Genomic DNA, 15,488 nt, shown 5'->3' on the forward strand with positions numbered 1-15,488 from the left:
GAGAAATGTTACTTGGCTGCTTTTTGAAACTTAGGTTTTGGGGTTTGTTTGGTTTTTGGGGTTGTTTTTTTTTTTTGGTTTTATGCCTTGATTTGTAATTATCTCTGGGAGGACTGCAGGGAGATGTCCCTGTCGAGGAGGAGCGTACTGTGCAGACCGGGAGGGCCATTCTCTCAATGAACCTCAAGCGTGCCGTTTGCAGGCTGAGGGGTGGTGGTGTGGTCATCTGCGCAGGCAGGGCTTCGTGGTGTTACAAACCTGAATTTTGCAGAGATCTTTCTGACGTGGGATGGGATTTTCACAAGTTTAACGATAAGCACACGCAGGCGTTTGGGCAGAAGTGCCGAGCGCCTTTGCTTGCACAGCTCCCCGCGGACCAGCTGCAGCAGCAGATGCAGGGACCAGTTGATCGACGGCGTCTGACCACAGCAAATGCCAGTGGGCTGCTGGTCGAGGGCACGCTGCAGGCAGGCGGGAGGGGGGATGGCTTCGGCGTCACGCTTCAGTCTGCAATAGGGGATTGGTGAGGCAGAAAAAGGAGGCAGATTATTGCACAGAGCTGGAGAAATACTTGATTCTGGCTAATTTTTGTATTGCAGCCTTTAAAAAGGGAAGAAAAGAGCCCTAAAGCAACCCTTTGTGTCTCTGCTGAGACATTAGTGCCCATTTCTTCCTGCGAGGATGCATTTCTGTACCGGGGCTGTGGCAGTGCCTGGCCATCGGCTCGGGCAGCCACTGGACCAGGTATGACAGCTCTGGCTCTGGGCTCACCATCCCCAGGGGCTCGCAGAACTCCCACCGAAGGCCATAGGAGCCTGTGCGTTCCTCAGCTGGGAACTGGATGGGTTTATAATTCTGTACAACATGGAAAAAGCTGCAGAAAGACCTTGAGGGAATGCTGCTCCGTGGGGTTCCTCTGGTAACACACACTAGTGTTTATTCTAAATAAATGCATAAAAGTAGGAGGAAATTCCCTCATGTATTAAGCAAGTAATTATTTTTTTTAATGCCTGGATTTAAAAGTAGGAGCTGAGGATAGCTCCTAAGCATGTAGTGCAGGAGCGAAACTGCAGCAGGTTGCATCGACTGGAGGTGTGAATGTGCATCAGCTGCAGATGCTGCGTTATGGAGTTGAGAACTCTCTGCAAAGGCGAGAGCTGCTGCTGATTCTGGCTTTTTAGCAAAACTATTGTCGTTTTCCTTTGCCTTGACCTTCCTTAGCCTTCGGTGATGGCTTGTGTCGGGTCTCGCAGTGCATGCGGTGTAAGTGCTGTGGCGAAAGCAGCAGCGGGATGCAGCTCTCTGGACTTTAACCTCAGAGCGTGCTGGAGGCAGGGGTAGGCTATGGGTGCATCGTTTTGTCGGTGCTGGGTCTAACGCTCTTCCAAGCAGCAGGAAAATGGACTCTTATTGTTGTCCATGTAAAGAAATGCATGATGCGATCCCTCCTCATCGGGGAGGTGCGGTCTCGGCCGGTACCTGCAGCATCTGACGGATGCCGTGCGCCGGCGCTACCAAAGCGGTCAGGTGGGGAGCTCTGGCACCGCTGGCTGCCCTCGGAGGGACGGCGTCCGTCAGTCCAAACAAAGTGCGTGTGAGATCCATGGGATGATCAACAGGAAAACAACAGTGCAATTTTAGAAAGGGTGGGATACAGGATGGGCAAGATGGATTAATTTTCTTCAGCATCTGAGTAGCTGTTTTGATCTTGCTTCTCTTCTGGGTTTCCAATAGCAGAAATGAGAGCACCCAGCCACCACAGCCACCTGAACAGTAGAAACGCGTATACGTATGCCAACATATATTCAATGCTCTTTGTGTACACAGTAATTGCGTTTGGATGGGGCAGGCTGCCCTTTTCCCTGTGAGCGGTTGCTCGCTGGCTGCAGGCGCAGGGCTGTTGGAGCACGAATGTGTGGAAGGGGGAATGCAGGTGGACCTGCAAAGCTCTACCTTTTCATTCCACGGTTGGGTGCCATCTTTTTCTTTCAGCTGTTCGGGGTTGTACTGGGGCGTCTTGGTGCCCTTCGCTCGGTAAAGGATAGTGACCTGCCGACAGAGCCCGCTGCTGCAGCGCGGTCACTCTTACCAGCATCGCTTGTTCCTGCTGGGTGCTTCAGCCACGCAAGCACCTTCTTTCTAACTCCTCTTTTCGCTGGGAAGCTTCTCCCTGTCCCATGTACACCGACATGCATTTGTATAGGTGCAGGCAGCTCAGCAGAGTGAATACCAGCCTGAAACCCAGGAAGGGAATAACGTAACTGGTGCCAAAGAGGAGACAGTAACCTTTCAACCCAAGCCTAGATCTGGGCAGAGGCGAGCTATCGGCCGTGCCGGCGCTGATGGACCTTCTCCGGGTGGTGCATAGGGTGGGCTGGAGCCGGAGGCCCTCTCTCCCCTGAGCTTGCTTTGCCGTTGCCTTCTTCAGGCATGGAAACCGAGGTTCCTGCTGGGCTCCCCCCCTCCCGTGCGAGGGGGACTTGCTGCTGCGCTCCCCGGGGCGCAGGAGGGGTTCCTGCCCTGTCTGTTGTTCCTCTGGAGTCAGAGCAGCTGCAGAAATACAGGTGGGGGAGGCAAGGAGGATGGATCAGGGTCTTCACCTTCCTGGCCCTTTGTTTCTGTTCCTATCGGTGCCCTTTCCATCCCCTTGTTCCTACCAGACATCTGCTCTGCAGCTGCAGCACTCAAACACAGGACGTTTAACCCCTGAGCTACCGCAGCGCTTGTGCTCCCAGGGGCAGTCTGAAGCCAAGGGCCAGGAGGAGGTGTCCCGAGGTGGCCAAAGGTGCTACAAGACTCTGAGGAGCGGAGATGCCTGTGGGGAGCAGGCATCTATAATGTCCTCTGGGACATCCCTGTAGCGAATGCCTCACCTGGCTTGCACGCAGATCTGCCTTTGTCCTGTCTGCCATGCTGCGTGTGACTTAAAACCGCGGAGAGGAGCAGCCACCAGCTCCAGGGGACTGGCCGCGTCCTCCTTCCTCCGGCTTGCTTAGCAACAGGCAGGACCAGCGCTGCCTTGCAAAGGAAAGCCGTCCCAGCGGTGCCGGGGGGACCCCGGCTCGGTCTGTCTCTGCCACCCCACCGCGTCCTGCAGCCACGTCCTGCAGCCACGTCCTGCGGACGGTGCGTCCAGCAGCCCAGCTGGTTTCTTCCCTCCAGCAGCTGGTGCACCCCGTGCCTCTTGAGCATGGATGTTGGTTGTTCAGCCCTGCCTTGTTGGGTCTAAAATAACACCCCAAGAGAGGAAGAGACCCTTCGCTGCTGCAGAAGATGAACGCTGGCTTCTCTGGAGGTGACTGTTAGGCTTTGTTGTCCCAGAGGAGTGAATACTGAAAGGAGAGGAGAAGTTTTCTCCCCTTTCTAAAGTAAAGAAGGTAACAAACACGTTTGCATTTTGCAAAGGTATGATTAAATCTGATTCGTTCGGGGCTGATGTGGCTACTTCAGTGCTATCTTGCAATCTTTAATAAAGACAGCAAAGGCTGCAAATGTGAACTTAAATTGCTCAAAGCGATGTTTGTGGAAGTGGTGGTGTTCCCTGTGCAGATGGGACGCAGCTCCTGTCTCAGGTGCCAGCCTGCAAGGGGAGAAGCTGCTTTTTGGCTGGGCGTGGTGCAGAGCCGAGCTCTAGCATTGCCCTGGTCTTCCTCATGGCCGTGGTCTTACAGTCGCGTTTCTGCACTGCAAAGCACAAGGTTATACTCGCTTTGGGTGCAAAGGGCTATGTTTTAACTTTCTTTAGAACAGAATAAAACAGACACGAGGCTACGGTTAGGCTCGTTTGCAGGAGAGGAAACCAAAGCTGTCGCATCCAGTTGATAACTGTGGTTACGTGCAACCCTGGAGCTGAGCCGAGATGCGAGCGGGGGAAGAGATAAGGCGGGGGGGAGCGCTCCCCGGGATGGCTGCTGCAGTGCTGCCTGGGGCAGGCTCCGTGCACACCCCGCAGGGAACTGCCTCTGCCCCGGGCCGGGGGGCACCCGGGGAGCGGAGCCTGTTTTGTTACCTGGAAACTTTGCTTTGACAATAGAGCAGCGGTTTGTCCGGCGTCCCAGGGCCCTTCCTTCCTCTCTGCTGTCCTAACCGAGCGGCTCCTGCCCAGCTGGGGTTTCCAGCCTTGCTGCCGTCCGGGGCACAGGGCGCTGGGCAGGACGGCTGTGAGCATCTGCCGAAGCCAGGTACTGCCCAGGGGTGATGGGGAAGGAAGGGAGGGCACCCGGCCGGCGGCTGGGGGGCAGCTGGGAGCGGAGGAGCTTGGGGTGACATTTGAGGGTGGTGCATGAGGTGATCCAGAAACCCAACGGCTTCGGTCTCCCTGCCCCATGGGTGGCCAGAGGGCTTCTTGCCCCGGTTGTACTGGCCGGTGCTCTGGTACCGACACCCACGCAGACACTGGCCGGCAATTTCTGTGCTACCTCTAGGATCGTTTTTAACCCCGTATTTCCCTCGTGTTCATCCGCACCATGCAGCGGCTGTCTGGGACGCGGACGGGGCAGTGGTGGGCTCTGGTGCCCCCGCAGTGCCATCACCCCCCCGCGTGATGCCGTCCGCGGGGGAGCGATGCCCTTGGGAGCAGACAGGGCATTTCGGGGCTGGAGGTGGTGGAGCTATTTGAACAATTCCTTGTTGGCGACGTAGCAAGGAGCAGTTCCCAAAACTTGTGAGACCTATTTACTGTGGGGAGGTTAATTATGGAAACCCGCTGCATCTGGGAGAGCGTCCAACCGCGTTTCTCATTCCTGTCTGCGTGCCCTGTCCATGCTGGCGGCTTTGAAATCTCTGCGGTTTGCTGGATGGTGCTGGGAGCTGGCCGGGCTGGAAGCAGATAACTGGTATTTATTGGTGCTGTGTGCCAAACCGCGCGTGGACGGGGGATGCCCGTGGCTGCGTAAAATTCGGCACGTCTCTCCTGCTCCGAAAGCCCAGGCTGGCGTGGGCAGCCCCGGCAGAGCGTGGGAGGCAGCACCGGGGCTTCCTCCGGGCGCCTGCCCTAAGCACACTGCGAGGGGAGAGGTGCCTTCAGTCAGCACGGAGGGGTCCGGATTTGGCCCTCGGATGTGTTTGAGTGATGCCCCGTTCAGAGAGGCAACACTGATTTCTGTGAGCACAGCGCTGGGTGTTGCAGGCAGAGTTAATTCCTCTTTCACTGGCAATGCCCTGGCCCCAGTACCTTCAGCAGCAGTAGGATATGTGTTTCCCATGGGAAACTCTTGTTTCAGCTCCTCACTTTTTCGAGCAGTGAAGGCACATACCCCTGGTTTGGGAGATGCGTCAGGATTTTCTGGCACTGCTGTAAAAAGTAGGCAAGTACTTCTGTTTACGGACCGGGAGGGGAAGCTGAGCTCTACTTCTGCATAGTCAGTGTGGTAGGTGACCATTTATTTTAAGGTGCGACGGAAAGAAAACACGCCAAAAAGAAAGGGAAAAAAGAGCATTTCCCCAGTTAGTGCTGGAGTGTGACAGCCGGAGGCTCGGAGCTCCCACCCGCATCTGCCGGGCAGCTGGTTTCACGGCTTTCCATTAGGTAACGTATGGGCAATTTTATGATGTGGTTTTCTTTTCACACACTAATTGGCTATGTGGGACTTTTTATGGGGAATTTGGAAACTTGCTGTGAGAGGCTGGGATCCTGGGCTGTGACTTCTCGTTTTTTATTTTTGATTTTTAAAGCGAAAGTGCAGAGCCGGGGTTCTGGGAAGTGGCTTTCCTGCCTGTAATTACGTTTGCCTCCGGTGTTCCAGCTCGCTCGTTTTAAAGCTCTTATTGCATCTCCCGGGCTTTTCCGCATCCACGCCTGTTCCAGGTCAGGGGTGGGGTAGCTGTAGCCCCAAAAGCACTTGAGGGAGAGATGTCAGGCTCCAAACATCCCACGGCCAGGAGCCGTTCCCGTCGGAGCCGCTGCAGACTCGGCGTGGATCTCGGTACTCCCCCGTCGGCGTGTTACGTCCAGGGAAATGCCACGGTGCAGTGACTGTCAGGAAGATGATTGGGGGAATTTTGTCCTTTTTTTCCCACTTTCATGTTGGTTTTCATCCTTTTCTTCCACTTTCACTAGCAAAATGAGAGACTCCTCTCTTTCTCAGTTTTTGCTTTCCGCCCCTCGCCTCGGCGTGCTGGGAGGTGCTGGGGGGTCCGGGTTCCCAGTCTGTGTGGGGGGACACCCGCCCATGGTGCCCTCCATCCCCGGGTCACTTTGCAGCAGCCAAGCTGGTGGAGCTGCTCCCATGGGACCCTCTCAGGGCATTTCTGATGGACCACGGTGGCACTTGGGCCACAGCGTGTGCCCCTTGTTGGGTACAAGAGATGGGGAGAGTGGCTGTGAATGCCTTTTCCTTGGGAAATGCCATCCAGCCTCAGCAGCTGCCGGAGGAGGGCAGAGGCTTTGCCTGGAGGGGATTCTCTGGTGGCTCGTAAGGGCTGTGCACCATCGGGAGCTTTTTCCAGCAAGTGCATTGGTGCTGGTTTCCCCCGTGGGGATGTCCCGGCGCTTACCGAGGGCTCATCTCACATGGAGAGCTTCCTCTGAAGTGGGAGACGTAACGGGGCCACTCATCTACCTTCCCTGTCTGCGTTCATGAAACTGGTTAGCAGCTTTGTACGGGTGTGTGTTCGCTCCTCTGTCGGGTGTGGGTGAAGGTGGCTGGCAGGCTGGTGGTGGTACTGGTAGCGGGGGTAATGCAGGCGTGCAGACAGAGAAGGCATGCACAAGTCATCTTTGGAAACCCAGCTGAAAATACCAGGAACCCGCCAGCCCCTCTTCCCCTGCCGCAGACCTCGGTGAAAGCCCAGGTGGAAGCGCTGCCATCTTTTTGTGTCTCATCTTCATCTGCTGCTCGTTCCTCGGTGAGGAGCCGTCGGGTGCCGGGGGGAGGCTGTGCACCCCGGTGCATGGCTGGCACGCGTGACGCGCGCCGTCGCAGCCCGGCTCTGTGGCAGCAGGCGCCCGTGTGCGGGGTGTGTTTGGGCTCCTCTGAGGTTGGGTTCGGTGTGCGCTTCGTGGGATTTATCCCCTTGTTTCTTAGGGAAACGTGGGCTCTGTATGTTTATGCATCTGTCTGCCGGTGTCTGCGTGCCGGCTCCTCCTGCAATACAACTTGAATGGGATCACTTCTGCCGCATTTAAACTACAGATTGCAAAGATATTAAGTTGCTACAAGCTTGTGAAAATCGTTTGCTGACCAGAGGAGGCAACGAGACCCTCTTCGCGGCCCTGCTGAGGGGTGGGTGTACCGTGCAATGAGCCTTTATTAGACATCAGAAAATCCACACGTCTGGAGACGCAGCCCCATTGGAAACCAGTCTCCATCGCCGCTGCTCGTGGCTTCTCTGCCCAGTGCGGTTCTGCCTGGCTTGAGGCAGCGGAGGGTCTCCAGGCAGCGTCCCGTGGGGGCTCGGGATGGATTTCCAGCAGAGGCTGCAGGCAGGCACTTGTGCTGCTGTCCGTCTGGTGCAGGGTTTGGGTCCCCCGTCACCTTGCCCTGGCAGTGAAGCTCCCAGGGAGGTGGCGGGGAGGGCTGGGGACATGACTTGCAATGGGTGACCCTGTGCATGGTGTTGGGCTGTGGCCCTGGTGCTGCTGCTGCAGCCGTGCCCCCCGCGGGCCGTTCACCACCCGCACGTGTGTTCGGCAGGAGGGTTTGCCTGCCCGTCCTTTCCTGCACTTCCCTGGGAAAGCACGTCTGTGGGAAGGGCGGGCAGGAGGAGGAAGCTGGCTGCCGGCTCCGTCCAGGACAGGGACACTCGGAAACCTTTTCTGTGCCAGCGCTTCAGTGTGGGGAGGGCTCCCGCCTGGGATGGGCAGAGCCCCCCTGCCCTTGGTGGGCTTGCTCCTGCTGCGTGGGGCTCTGGGGGGGGGATGCAGGACTGGCTGCAGCAGGCGAAGCCTGGGACCCGGCTCCAGGACGGGGCGAGGAGAGGTACGCTCCCCCTTGTCCCCCCGCCAGCCCCTGCGCCGGGAGGAGGCGGACGAGGGGAAGGAAATGTCGTGCTCTGACTCCTCGTTTCCACCGGGGCGATGGGCGGCCGAGCTCAGTCCTGCGCGGGAGCATCCTGCTGCAGACGGCGGCCCTGGCCCCCCGCTGCTCCCCAGCCCGGCGGGGCGGCTGTGGCCACACTGGGTGTCACACGGCTCCTGCGCATCGCCCGGCCGGCTGAGCGGTGCCGATCGGCACCCCGGCCATGCTCTTCTACCAGTTCAGCCCCTCTGCTGTCAGGGGTAAGCTCGGCACGCGGCTCTGCTTCTGGCTGCCCTTCCCTCCGCTGTCCTCTCTGGGGGGAGATGCCAGAGCCATCCCTCCCTGGGGGCAGTGGGCGGCGGGGGGTCAGGACGTCATGGGGCAGTAGCGGGTTGGGAGGTTGGTGTTTCTGTTCTTGGTGGGGGGCACCCTGAGCTGCAGCCTCTGGCCGTGATGGCCCCGTGGCCAGCGACTCCGTTGTGAGCGAAGGAGGAGCAGAGCCGGAGCAGGAGGGGGGTCTGGCAGGGGGGCTGTGGGAAATGCCCATCCTTGGGCCCTGCCCGCCCTGCGGATGCGGGAGGGATCTGCTCTCCAGAGCTGTCATGACCAAAGACCACTCGCATGGACCATGAGTCTTGGTGCCCTCCCGGCTGGACAGTTGCAGCCGCAGGGCACCTTCTCCCACGGAGGTACCGGGGTGCGCGGGAGAGATGCGGTGCTCTGCGGGGACCGGGCTGACCCGGTCGAGCTCCAGGGTTGAGGTCTCCACTGGGATTACTGGGTTTGAGCCCCGTTGAGGGCAGGAGGGTCAGCCCCAGGATTTCGGCTGGGCTCACGGCACAGTGAAGGACAGCTGCACAGTTTGGACCCAGATGCAGATGCTTATTCCAAAACTTCCGCCCAAAACTTCTGAATTATTTGGGTCTGGGGTTTTGGCTTGGTCCCGTCCTTAACTGAACTGCTCATTTTGAGCCTTTTTTTTTTTTTTTTTTTTTTTTTTTTTTTTCCCCCCCATGCTGTAGCTTTGTAATTGGAAATGCAGCCAGAGCTCTCGGCTGAGGCTGTTGATGGATGGTGATGAAATTGGGGTGTTTCACTGCAATCCGCTCTGGGTGGATCCGGCCTCAGTCCAGTCTGTGCTGGGTGGTGCCTCCGAGAGGGACAGGCGAGACTCTGAAACTGCCATCGCATTTTCTGCACTTGAGGTCAAATGTTTGTCACCCTCAGAAGTATAAATCTCAGCAGACCGACAGACTGCCGACACCAGGCAGCAGCTTGCTTTGGCTGCCTGAGCTTTGGGCTGTTTTCCCTCCAGTTCTGTAAATTTGAGAAATTTCCCAGAAAATAGTGCTGGCTGTTGGACGGGCTCGTCCAGGGGATAGCTGAACCATGTGTGGAGGGATGGGAACCGGCCAGGCAGGGGGGTGTAGAAAACCATCAGGGTTTTGGTGCCTGCCAGGATGAACGCCAACGGTGGTCCAGGGCGGTGGGAAGGAGGAAGGAGAAGGAAAGGTTTCTTTGGCAGGCTCTTCTGGAGGATGTTTGCAAAAGTGACCAGCCCTAAGCTTTGATGAGCTCTGAACTGATTATTAAAAATAAAGATCTTCCTCTCTTGCCTGGCAAAGTACTGTATTTGGTTTGGTGGGTTCAGAAACGAAATGTTTCATCGGGAGGTTAAAATTTTGTCTTGTGGCCCTATCACTCCTGTGTTACCTCCTCCTCTTCGCCTTGTGCTAGCGGAGAGGCTAAAGCTGAGCAGTTTCTGCTCCCTTGGGCAGAGAGCCCCCTCCGTGCACGGGCATCGCTGCCCACCGGCACACCCCTGGGCTCCCCGGCTCCCGTTTCTGCAGCCGGTCATTTCCTCTGCTTTGTGCACATGAAACACGGGCTCGGGCGCTGCGGGAGCTGGGCGGGAGCGGGCTGCCGCTGCAGGGAGCATCGCTGCTGCCGGGCGGGATGCTCAGTTCTTTGCTTTCTTTCAGAAACCGAAGCCAAGAAAGCTTGCGAGTGGCTGCGAGCGGCAGGATTCCCTCAGTATGCCCAGCTTTATGAAGGTGAGAGCTGCCTGCTCCTGCTGATCCCAGTCCCTGCTCTGTACGTGGGCTTGTGTCCTGTATCTCAACCAAACGCCAAGGGTGGCTGCAGCGAGAGCTCACAAAGCTGTGGGGAGAGGAGAGGATGGAGAGGATTGTTTACTAATTATATGATCATGTGTTAAAACTTGAAGCCTTCGGACTTGGCTGTGGCCTGGAGAGCCAGCCACGCTGTTAATTTTTCTGCATTCCTGAACTTTTCCCCTTCAGGCAGGGCTGCAAGGAGTCCCCGGGGCGGCTGCTCAGGCCAAGGGCAGGCAGGCTTTGGAGAGCCATCGGCTCTTCAGTAGTTCAGTGAGTGTTTGCAGTGGGTGGGAGCGCAGAGGTAGCCAACGTAGGTAACGCGGAGAGAGAGCATTTCCTCCCTCCCTCCCCGCTGACACATCCTGCAGGCTCCTGCCCTGCCCCGATAGGCAGGGGATGGGCAGACCCCCCGGGACGGACCCGCTCCCACCTCCCCTGCCACGCACCCACGAGTGGTTTGCAGGGCGACCGGTCTTGCCTCCGGCTCAGCTGCGTTTGCTTCAAACCCATGGTGGGACCGCTGGTCCCTGCCGGGGGGGCTGGTGCCAAGGAGCGGTGGCTGCAGCCGGCCCCGGCTGGCCGGGACAATAGCGGGAAGCCGGGTCTCTGGCGGGCTGCGGCGATGGCTATTGTTCAGCCGGGCACTTCCACCGCCCCCCGCAACACGTGCACGGGAGCCATGCTCTTGCCCCCCAGGTGATGGCTTTACAGGCTGCCTGTTTGCCTCTCTGGTTTCTATTTTGGGGGGCAGGCTCCTCGCACGGCCACGTGCAAGGACTGGCCGGATTCCTGCAGGGGAGACCCGGCCCCAGGTGTCGGCCCCCAGTAGTGCTGACAGCCCCGGGGCGGCGAGGAGCGGGTGCTGGGTGCTGGAGTCTATGAATAAACTGACCCTTTTTCCAGCCTCTCTGAGCAAAACTTTCCACATCCTCCGAGTGTTTCATTCTGTTTTTCTCCCCAGCTGGCAGGGCTCAGCGTCCCCTTGGTAATTGCACTCAATAGCTTCATTAACAGCCGGGCTTGGACACTTGTGGTTAATGGTCTGGGTCCTACGTACCTGATCCCAGCAGAGCGGTCTCCGAGTGCACGGAGATGAGCAGGGAACTGGATGGAAGCCCTTGGGCACCTTGCCACCCTCACCTAACTTACCTGGAAGGGAGCGCTGCCCAAAGACCCTGGGCATGTACCGCCTCCGGGGGGGGGGTCCTCCAGCTATTGCCCTGAGGCCAGCGGGCGTATCTGCATGTGGAGACCTGACCCATGGCCTTTGAGGTGTTGGGGGGGATTGAATGAGATGCTAGATCTACTGTACCACCATAGCGGTACGGCTTTCTTGCCCCTGGGGGACCTCTTATCAGCTCCTAGCTCTCCCCTGGGGAGCCGAGAGGCTTTCTTGACCCTGGGGGATCGGTGGGAGAAAGGAGTCATTGATGAGCAATCAATGCCATCTGTAACGTATTGCCTTCTGGGACACCAAGATGTCTCTTGGGCAGTGTTAGGGAGGTGGCCGCTCCCCAAAAACCACCATGAGGTGCCGAGGGGAGAAGCCGTGGGGTTCCCTGTCCCCCTGCAGTGCGTGCAGGCTGCACGCCCGAGGAGGGGCAGCGCGGGCTCCAGATGTGCGCAGCTGGGAGCAGAGCTGTGCGGTGGTACCTGTGTGGGCGTGTGAAAGCGCTGCGAAGGGCTGGTGTTTATTTCTGAATCAGCTCATCTCTCCAAGCGCTACAGCCAGCCCAGCACCCCAGCCCAGCAAAAGTCTTTCCCATGGGCTTTAACTGTCCTGGGCACGCCAAGGTCCCCGGCACAGTGACGGGGTTGTTTGTCCTGCAAGGGGGAAGCTGTCTGAGGAGGAGGCAGGGCAAGGGGCATCTGTTGCATGACAGTGATCCCCTGCCAGCGTCTGGGCTGCTGCAAGCCCTCCCACTCCCGAGCCGGTGGGGCTTGTTTCCACCCCTCTCCTCTGCCCAGCTCATCCCTCCCACCTCAGCACTTGGCTTGTGCTCACCGCCACGGCACCAGGACATCCCCGGCCTTTCCACGCCTGCCCCGTCTGTGTCTTGCTCTTGCTCTTTGCTGGCTGCCTCCTGAGCTGTGGGCAAAAAGTGGTCCCTCAGGAGGAACCGCTGCCGGGAGCCTGGGTTAAGTCCTGCCTGTAGAGAGCTGCCTCCTGGCCGGCTCGGCGGGACCGTCCCTCTCTGTAGGTTCCCCTCCCGCAGCCACGGCTGTCACGAGTGGCAACTCCCCATGGCAATGCGATGCCCCAGCCTTCCTGGCTGCTTCTGACTCGTACTCATGGCCCAGAAACCTCCCATGCCTTTCCCCTCCACTGCTCTCCTGCTTCTCCACCTCTCCATCCTTGGCATCTCTCCTCCTCTTGCTCCTTGCAGCATCTCCCTCCTCGCATGCTGACTGCTGGCTCTTGTGCCTGATGCAGCAGCTGGCTCGGAAATGGCTGCTGATTTTACTCTTGCTTTCCTCCGCAGACTCGTTGTTCCCTCTTGACATCGGCGCTGTGAAGAAGGACCACAGCTTCCTGGACCAGGACTCCCTCAAATCCCTGTGCAGGTAACACTCCCTCGCACCCCTTCACCGCTGCAGGCAGAGGAGCCAGCGCAAGGACGTGCCCTAGGCGAGGGCCCAGGGCAGCTGCCCGGGCTGCCCGCGGTCCCCGGGGCCGACGGGGTGGTGGGTGCTGCGGGGTGCCTGCCTTGCACCCCGGCTGCAGCTCAGAGCCCGCTCAGGTGCTATCGCTCCCTCTGCAACGAGGAGTTTGGATGCGTTAGTCTTTCGAGTCAGAAAGCATTGCTAGCTGTTGGGTGGTGCCAGGGAAACGACAGTGGTTTCGGTTTGAACATGAAGAGCCGCTGGAGAACGGAAACACTTCCCAGGAATAATTCTTCTCTTTGTGTGGCTTTCGGGCTGTGTTTTAATTTCAAGCTTGGGTAACTCCAGCCTGTAGAGCTCGATTAGGAATGGGTCGGTCAGAGCTGAACTGTAAAAGAGCAGAGGTGCAAAGAGAGACCCAGTTCTGCTGTGCCTGCAGCCCACACTCTCCCCTTCCACCGCTGGCTGCCCTGGGTGGCTCCTCGCGGGCCGTGGTCCCCAGGGGAGGGAGCCGTGTCTGCCCAGGGTGCGTTTTATGTTGCTTTATTTTGCAAGGATGCTTCGTAACGTCTCTGAGAACAAAACAGAGTTTGGAGACCACGTCTCTGCATCAGAGTGAAGGGGTCTTGCTTGGTTGTTGGTGTAAGGCGGGTTCAGGTCAAAGCGCCTGTGGATGAAATCGTGTCCGCGGACAGAGTTTCACTCGGTCACCAGGCACGTGCTGCCTGTGGAAGAGAGAAAACACGCAGCGAGGGATTTGCTGAGCAGTGGTGCAGTGCGAGGGGCTCCGTGGAAGCTGCATGCTGCTGATTAGCGCTTTGTGCGGGTCGTTAGGAGCTGCGGGTGCTCACGGCGGCGGTTTGGGAGCTGTTGGTTTGCACTGGGATTTGCTTTGCGCAGGTGAAGTCTGTGCTGGTGGGCGCCTCCTCTTCCCTGGAACAACCGCTCTGTCGGCTGCTCTGACCAAGGATTTCTGCGTTCACAAATGCTCGCTGGCTTCGTGTGACGTTAGTCATCGCGGTGCCTGGCAACGCCGCCCTGCCGTACATTTTCCACCAGGACACACTACTCCTGGCAGCAGCAGGGCTGAAAATAGCTCCGGGAGATGCCACCGGTGCGTTGCTGCAGGAAGGCAGCGTGTGTTTCGAGGGGAACTCTCCCAGCGCTGCCAGCGCGAGCAAGAGCTATCACCCAAAAGGAGGGACCCCCCTGCCCCTGTGTCCGTCCGTCCGGACAGTCTGTCCACCTGGGTAGTCTGTCTGTCTGGACGGGCTGTGTGTTGCCTGGCGCTGTGGGTGACTCAGCCCTGCCTTGGCTTTCGGGCCACATCATCGCACCCGTGCCCCCGCGCTGACTCCGTGCTGAGAAACGAGCACTGCCTCTCGCTGTCCCTCCCACGCATGCTGCTGCCGAGCAGAACAGAGAAGGGATGGGAAAAGGGTCTGTTACTTATTTGTTTTCCCAACAGAGAGGCTGCTGTGCCGGGCAGGAGGGGATCCCCTGCACCGCTTCCCGGGTGCCCGGTGAGCTCCTGGTTTTCCCTCCCGGTGGTCCCAGCAGGGTGGGAGGCAATGAGAGGTCTCTGACCGTCCTGCCCTGTCTGAGCTTTGGGGTCCTTTTGTCGTTGCCTGGCCGGCCACAGGAGCTTCTGAGATTGTTTTGCTCTAATAACCTGGAGCAGGTCATCCCTGCCCACTTGCGGGACCAGTGCGGCTGGGTGGGCCATGTGGGCAGGAATGTCCCCAGCCCCCTGAGCTGTCCCTGGGGTCCCTGAGGTGGCCCTGTGCAGCGTTTGCCTAACAAAAGGGTCTAGAAGGACACTGGAAAATGCAGCTCTTCCAAGAAAATGAATCCCCTGGATGTGTTCTCTTCCCCCCTAGCACACGTGTGCTCCCATCTCGCTCCCTCTGCCAGACTTCATGCTTTTTTTAATCCTGCCGCAGGGTGCACTGCAGGACCACGCTCTCAGTCGGGGGTTTCAGTGGAATTGCGAAAGGGGTGTTAGGCAAATTTTTGGTAAAATGTCCCTGAGGTTTGTTTCTTGGCTGTGCAGACACGGTAACAAAAGTGCTTGTAGGAGCGTTCATGAAGGTGCTAATTGCAGTGAATTAACTGGAGATTCATTCACTTGTGTAAAGGAAAAAAAACGAGGACTTGAAGCTGTAGGCGAGAGAAAGGTGAAGCTGGGGGCCAGCTGTGCCCCGAGGGCGCCTGGCAGCCGTGCTCCAGGGAACGGGTCTCCCCAAGCCTGCAGGCAGTTTGCCCTCGGAAATAGCAGAAACACCCCCGGCAGCCCTTGGGGCCGGGCTGCTCCTCCCCAGGCAGCGGGGTGGGGGTCACAGCAGCCCCCCGCAGCCGTCGGTGGGGCCAGCTCACGGCCAAGGCAAACCCTCAGCAGGCGGAGGGAGCCGGGACGCCCGGCAGCCGCCTGGCCCCGGCAGCGCGGTGGTGCCGCGAGCGGTGGGAGAAGGGCGTCCTTTGATTGCGGCTGCAGTTGTGGGAGAGCAAACGCCGGGCACTGGGGTGGCTGCAGGCGTTTAGGCACGGCCAGGACGTCCCGGTGCCTGCGCGGAGGGAGCGGAGTGCCGCTCCGATGGCTACGCTTGCAAAATCCCCGCTGGCGCCCAACCAAGGGCTTGTGCCGCTTGTGCGCTCGAGCGGTTTCACCCCTTGGCTGCGATGCCCAAGGCGCATGTGACTGGGTGCCTGGGCGGGTGGCGGAGGTGCGGGGTGCCCGCAGAGCTCTGCGGGCAGGGGTGCAGCTTGGGGCGCTGCGCTCCCCTGGCTTGGAGCTGCGCCGAGCTCCGCG

General features: G+C 58.8%; 1 protein-coding gene across 3 annotated transcripts in view; it reads left to right on the plus strand.

Annotated features, from left to right (window-relative positions):
• Positions 1 to 15,488, plus strand: part of STARD8 (StAR related lipid transfer domain containing 8) — a 60,793-nt gene that overhangs the window by 36,654 nt on the left and 8,651 nt on the right. For all 3 annotated transcript variants that reach the window (XM_050901894.1, XM_050901893.1, XM_050901892.1), the window contains exons 2-3: positions 9,941 to 10,012; positions 12,559 to 12,640. Coding sequence is in view for 1 of the 3 variants with exons in the window: in XM_050901892.1 (XP_050757849.1) it covers positions 9,941 to 10,012; positions 12,559 to 12,640 (154 nt within the window). In the remaining 2 variants the exon portion in view is untranslated. The remainder of the gene's footprint in view (positions 1 to 9,940; positions 10,013 to 12,558; positions 12,641 to 15,488) is intronic.

Source organism: Gymnogyps californianus, chromosome 9 (assembly GCF_018139145.2).
Source record: "Gymnogyps californianus isolate 813 chromosome 9, ASM1813914v2, whole genome shotgun sequence".
Classification (NCBI taxonomy): Eukaryota; Metazoa; Chordata; class Aves; order Accipitriformes; family Cathartidae; genus Gymnogyps; species Gymnogyps californianus.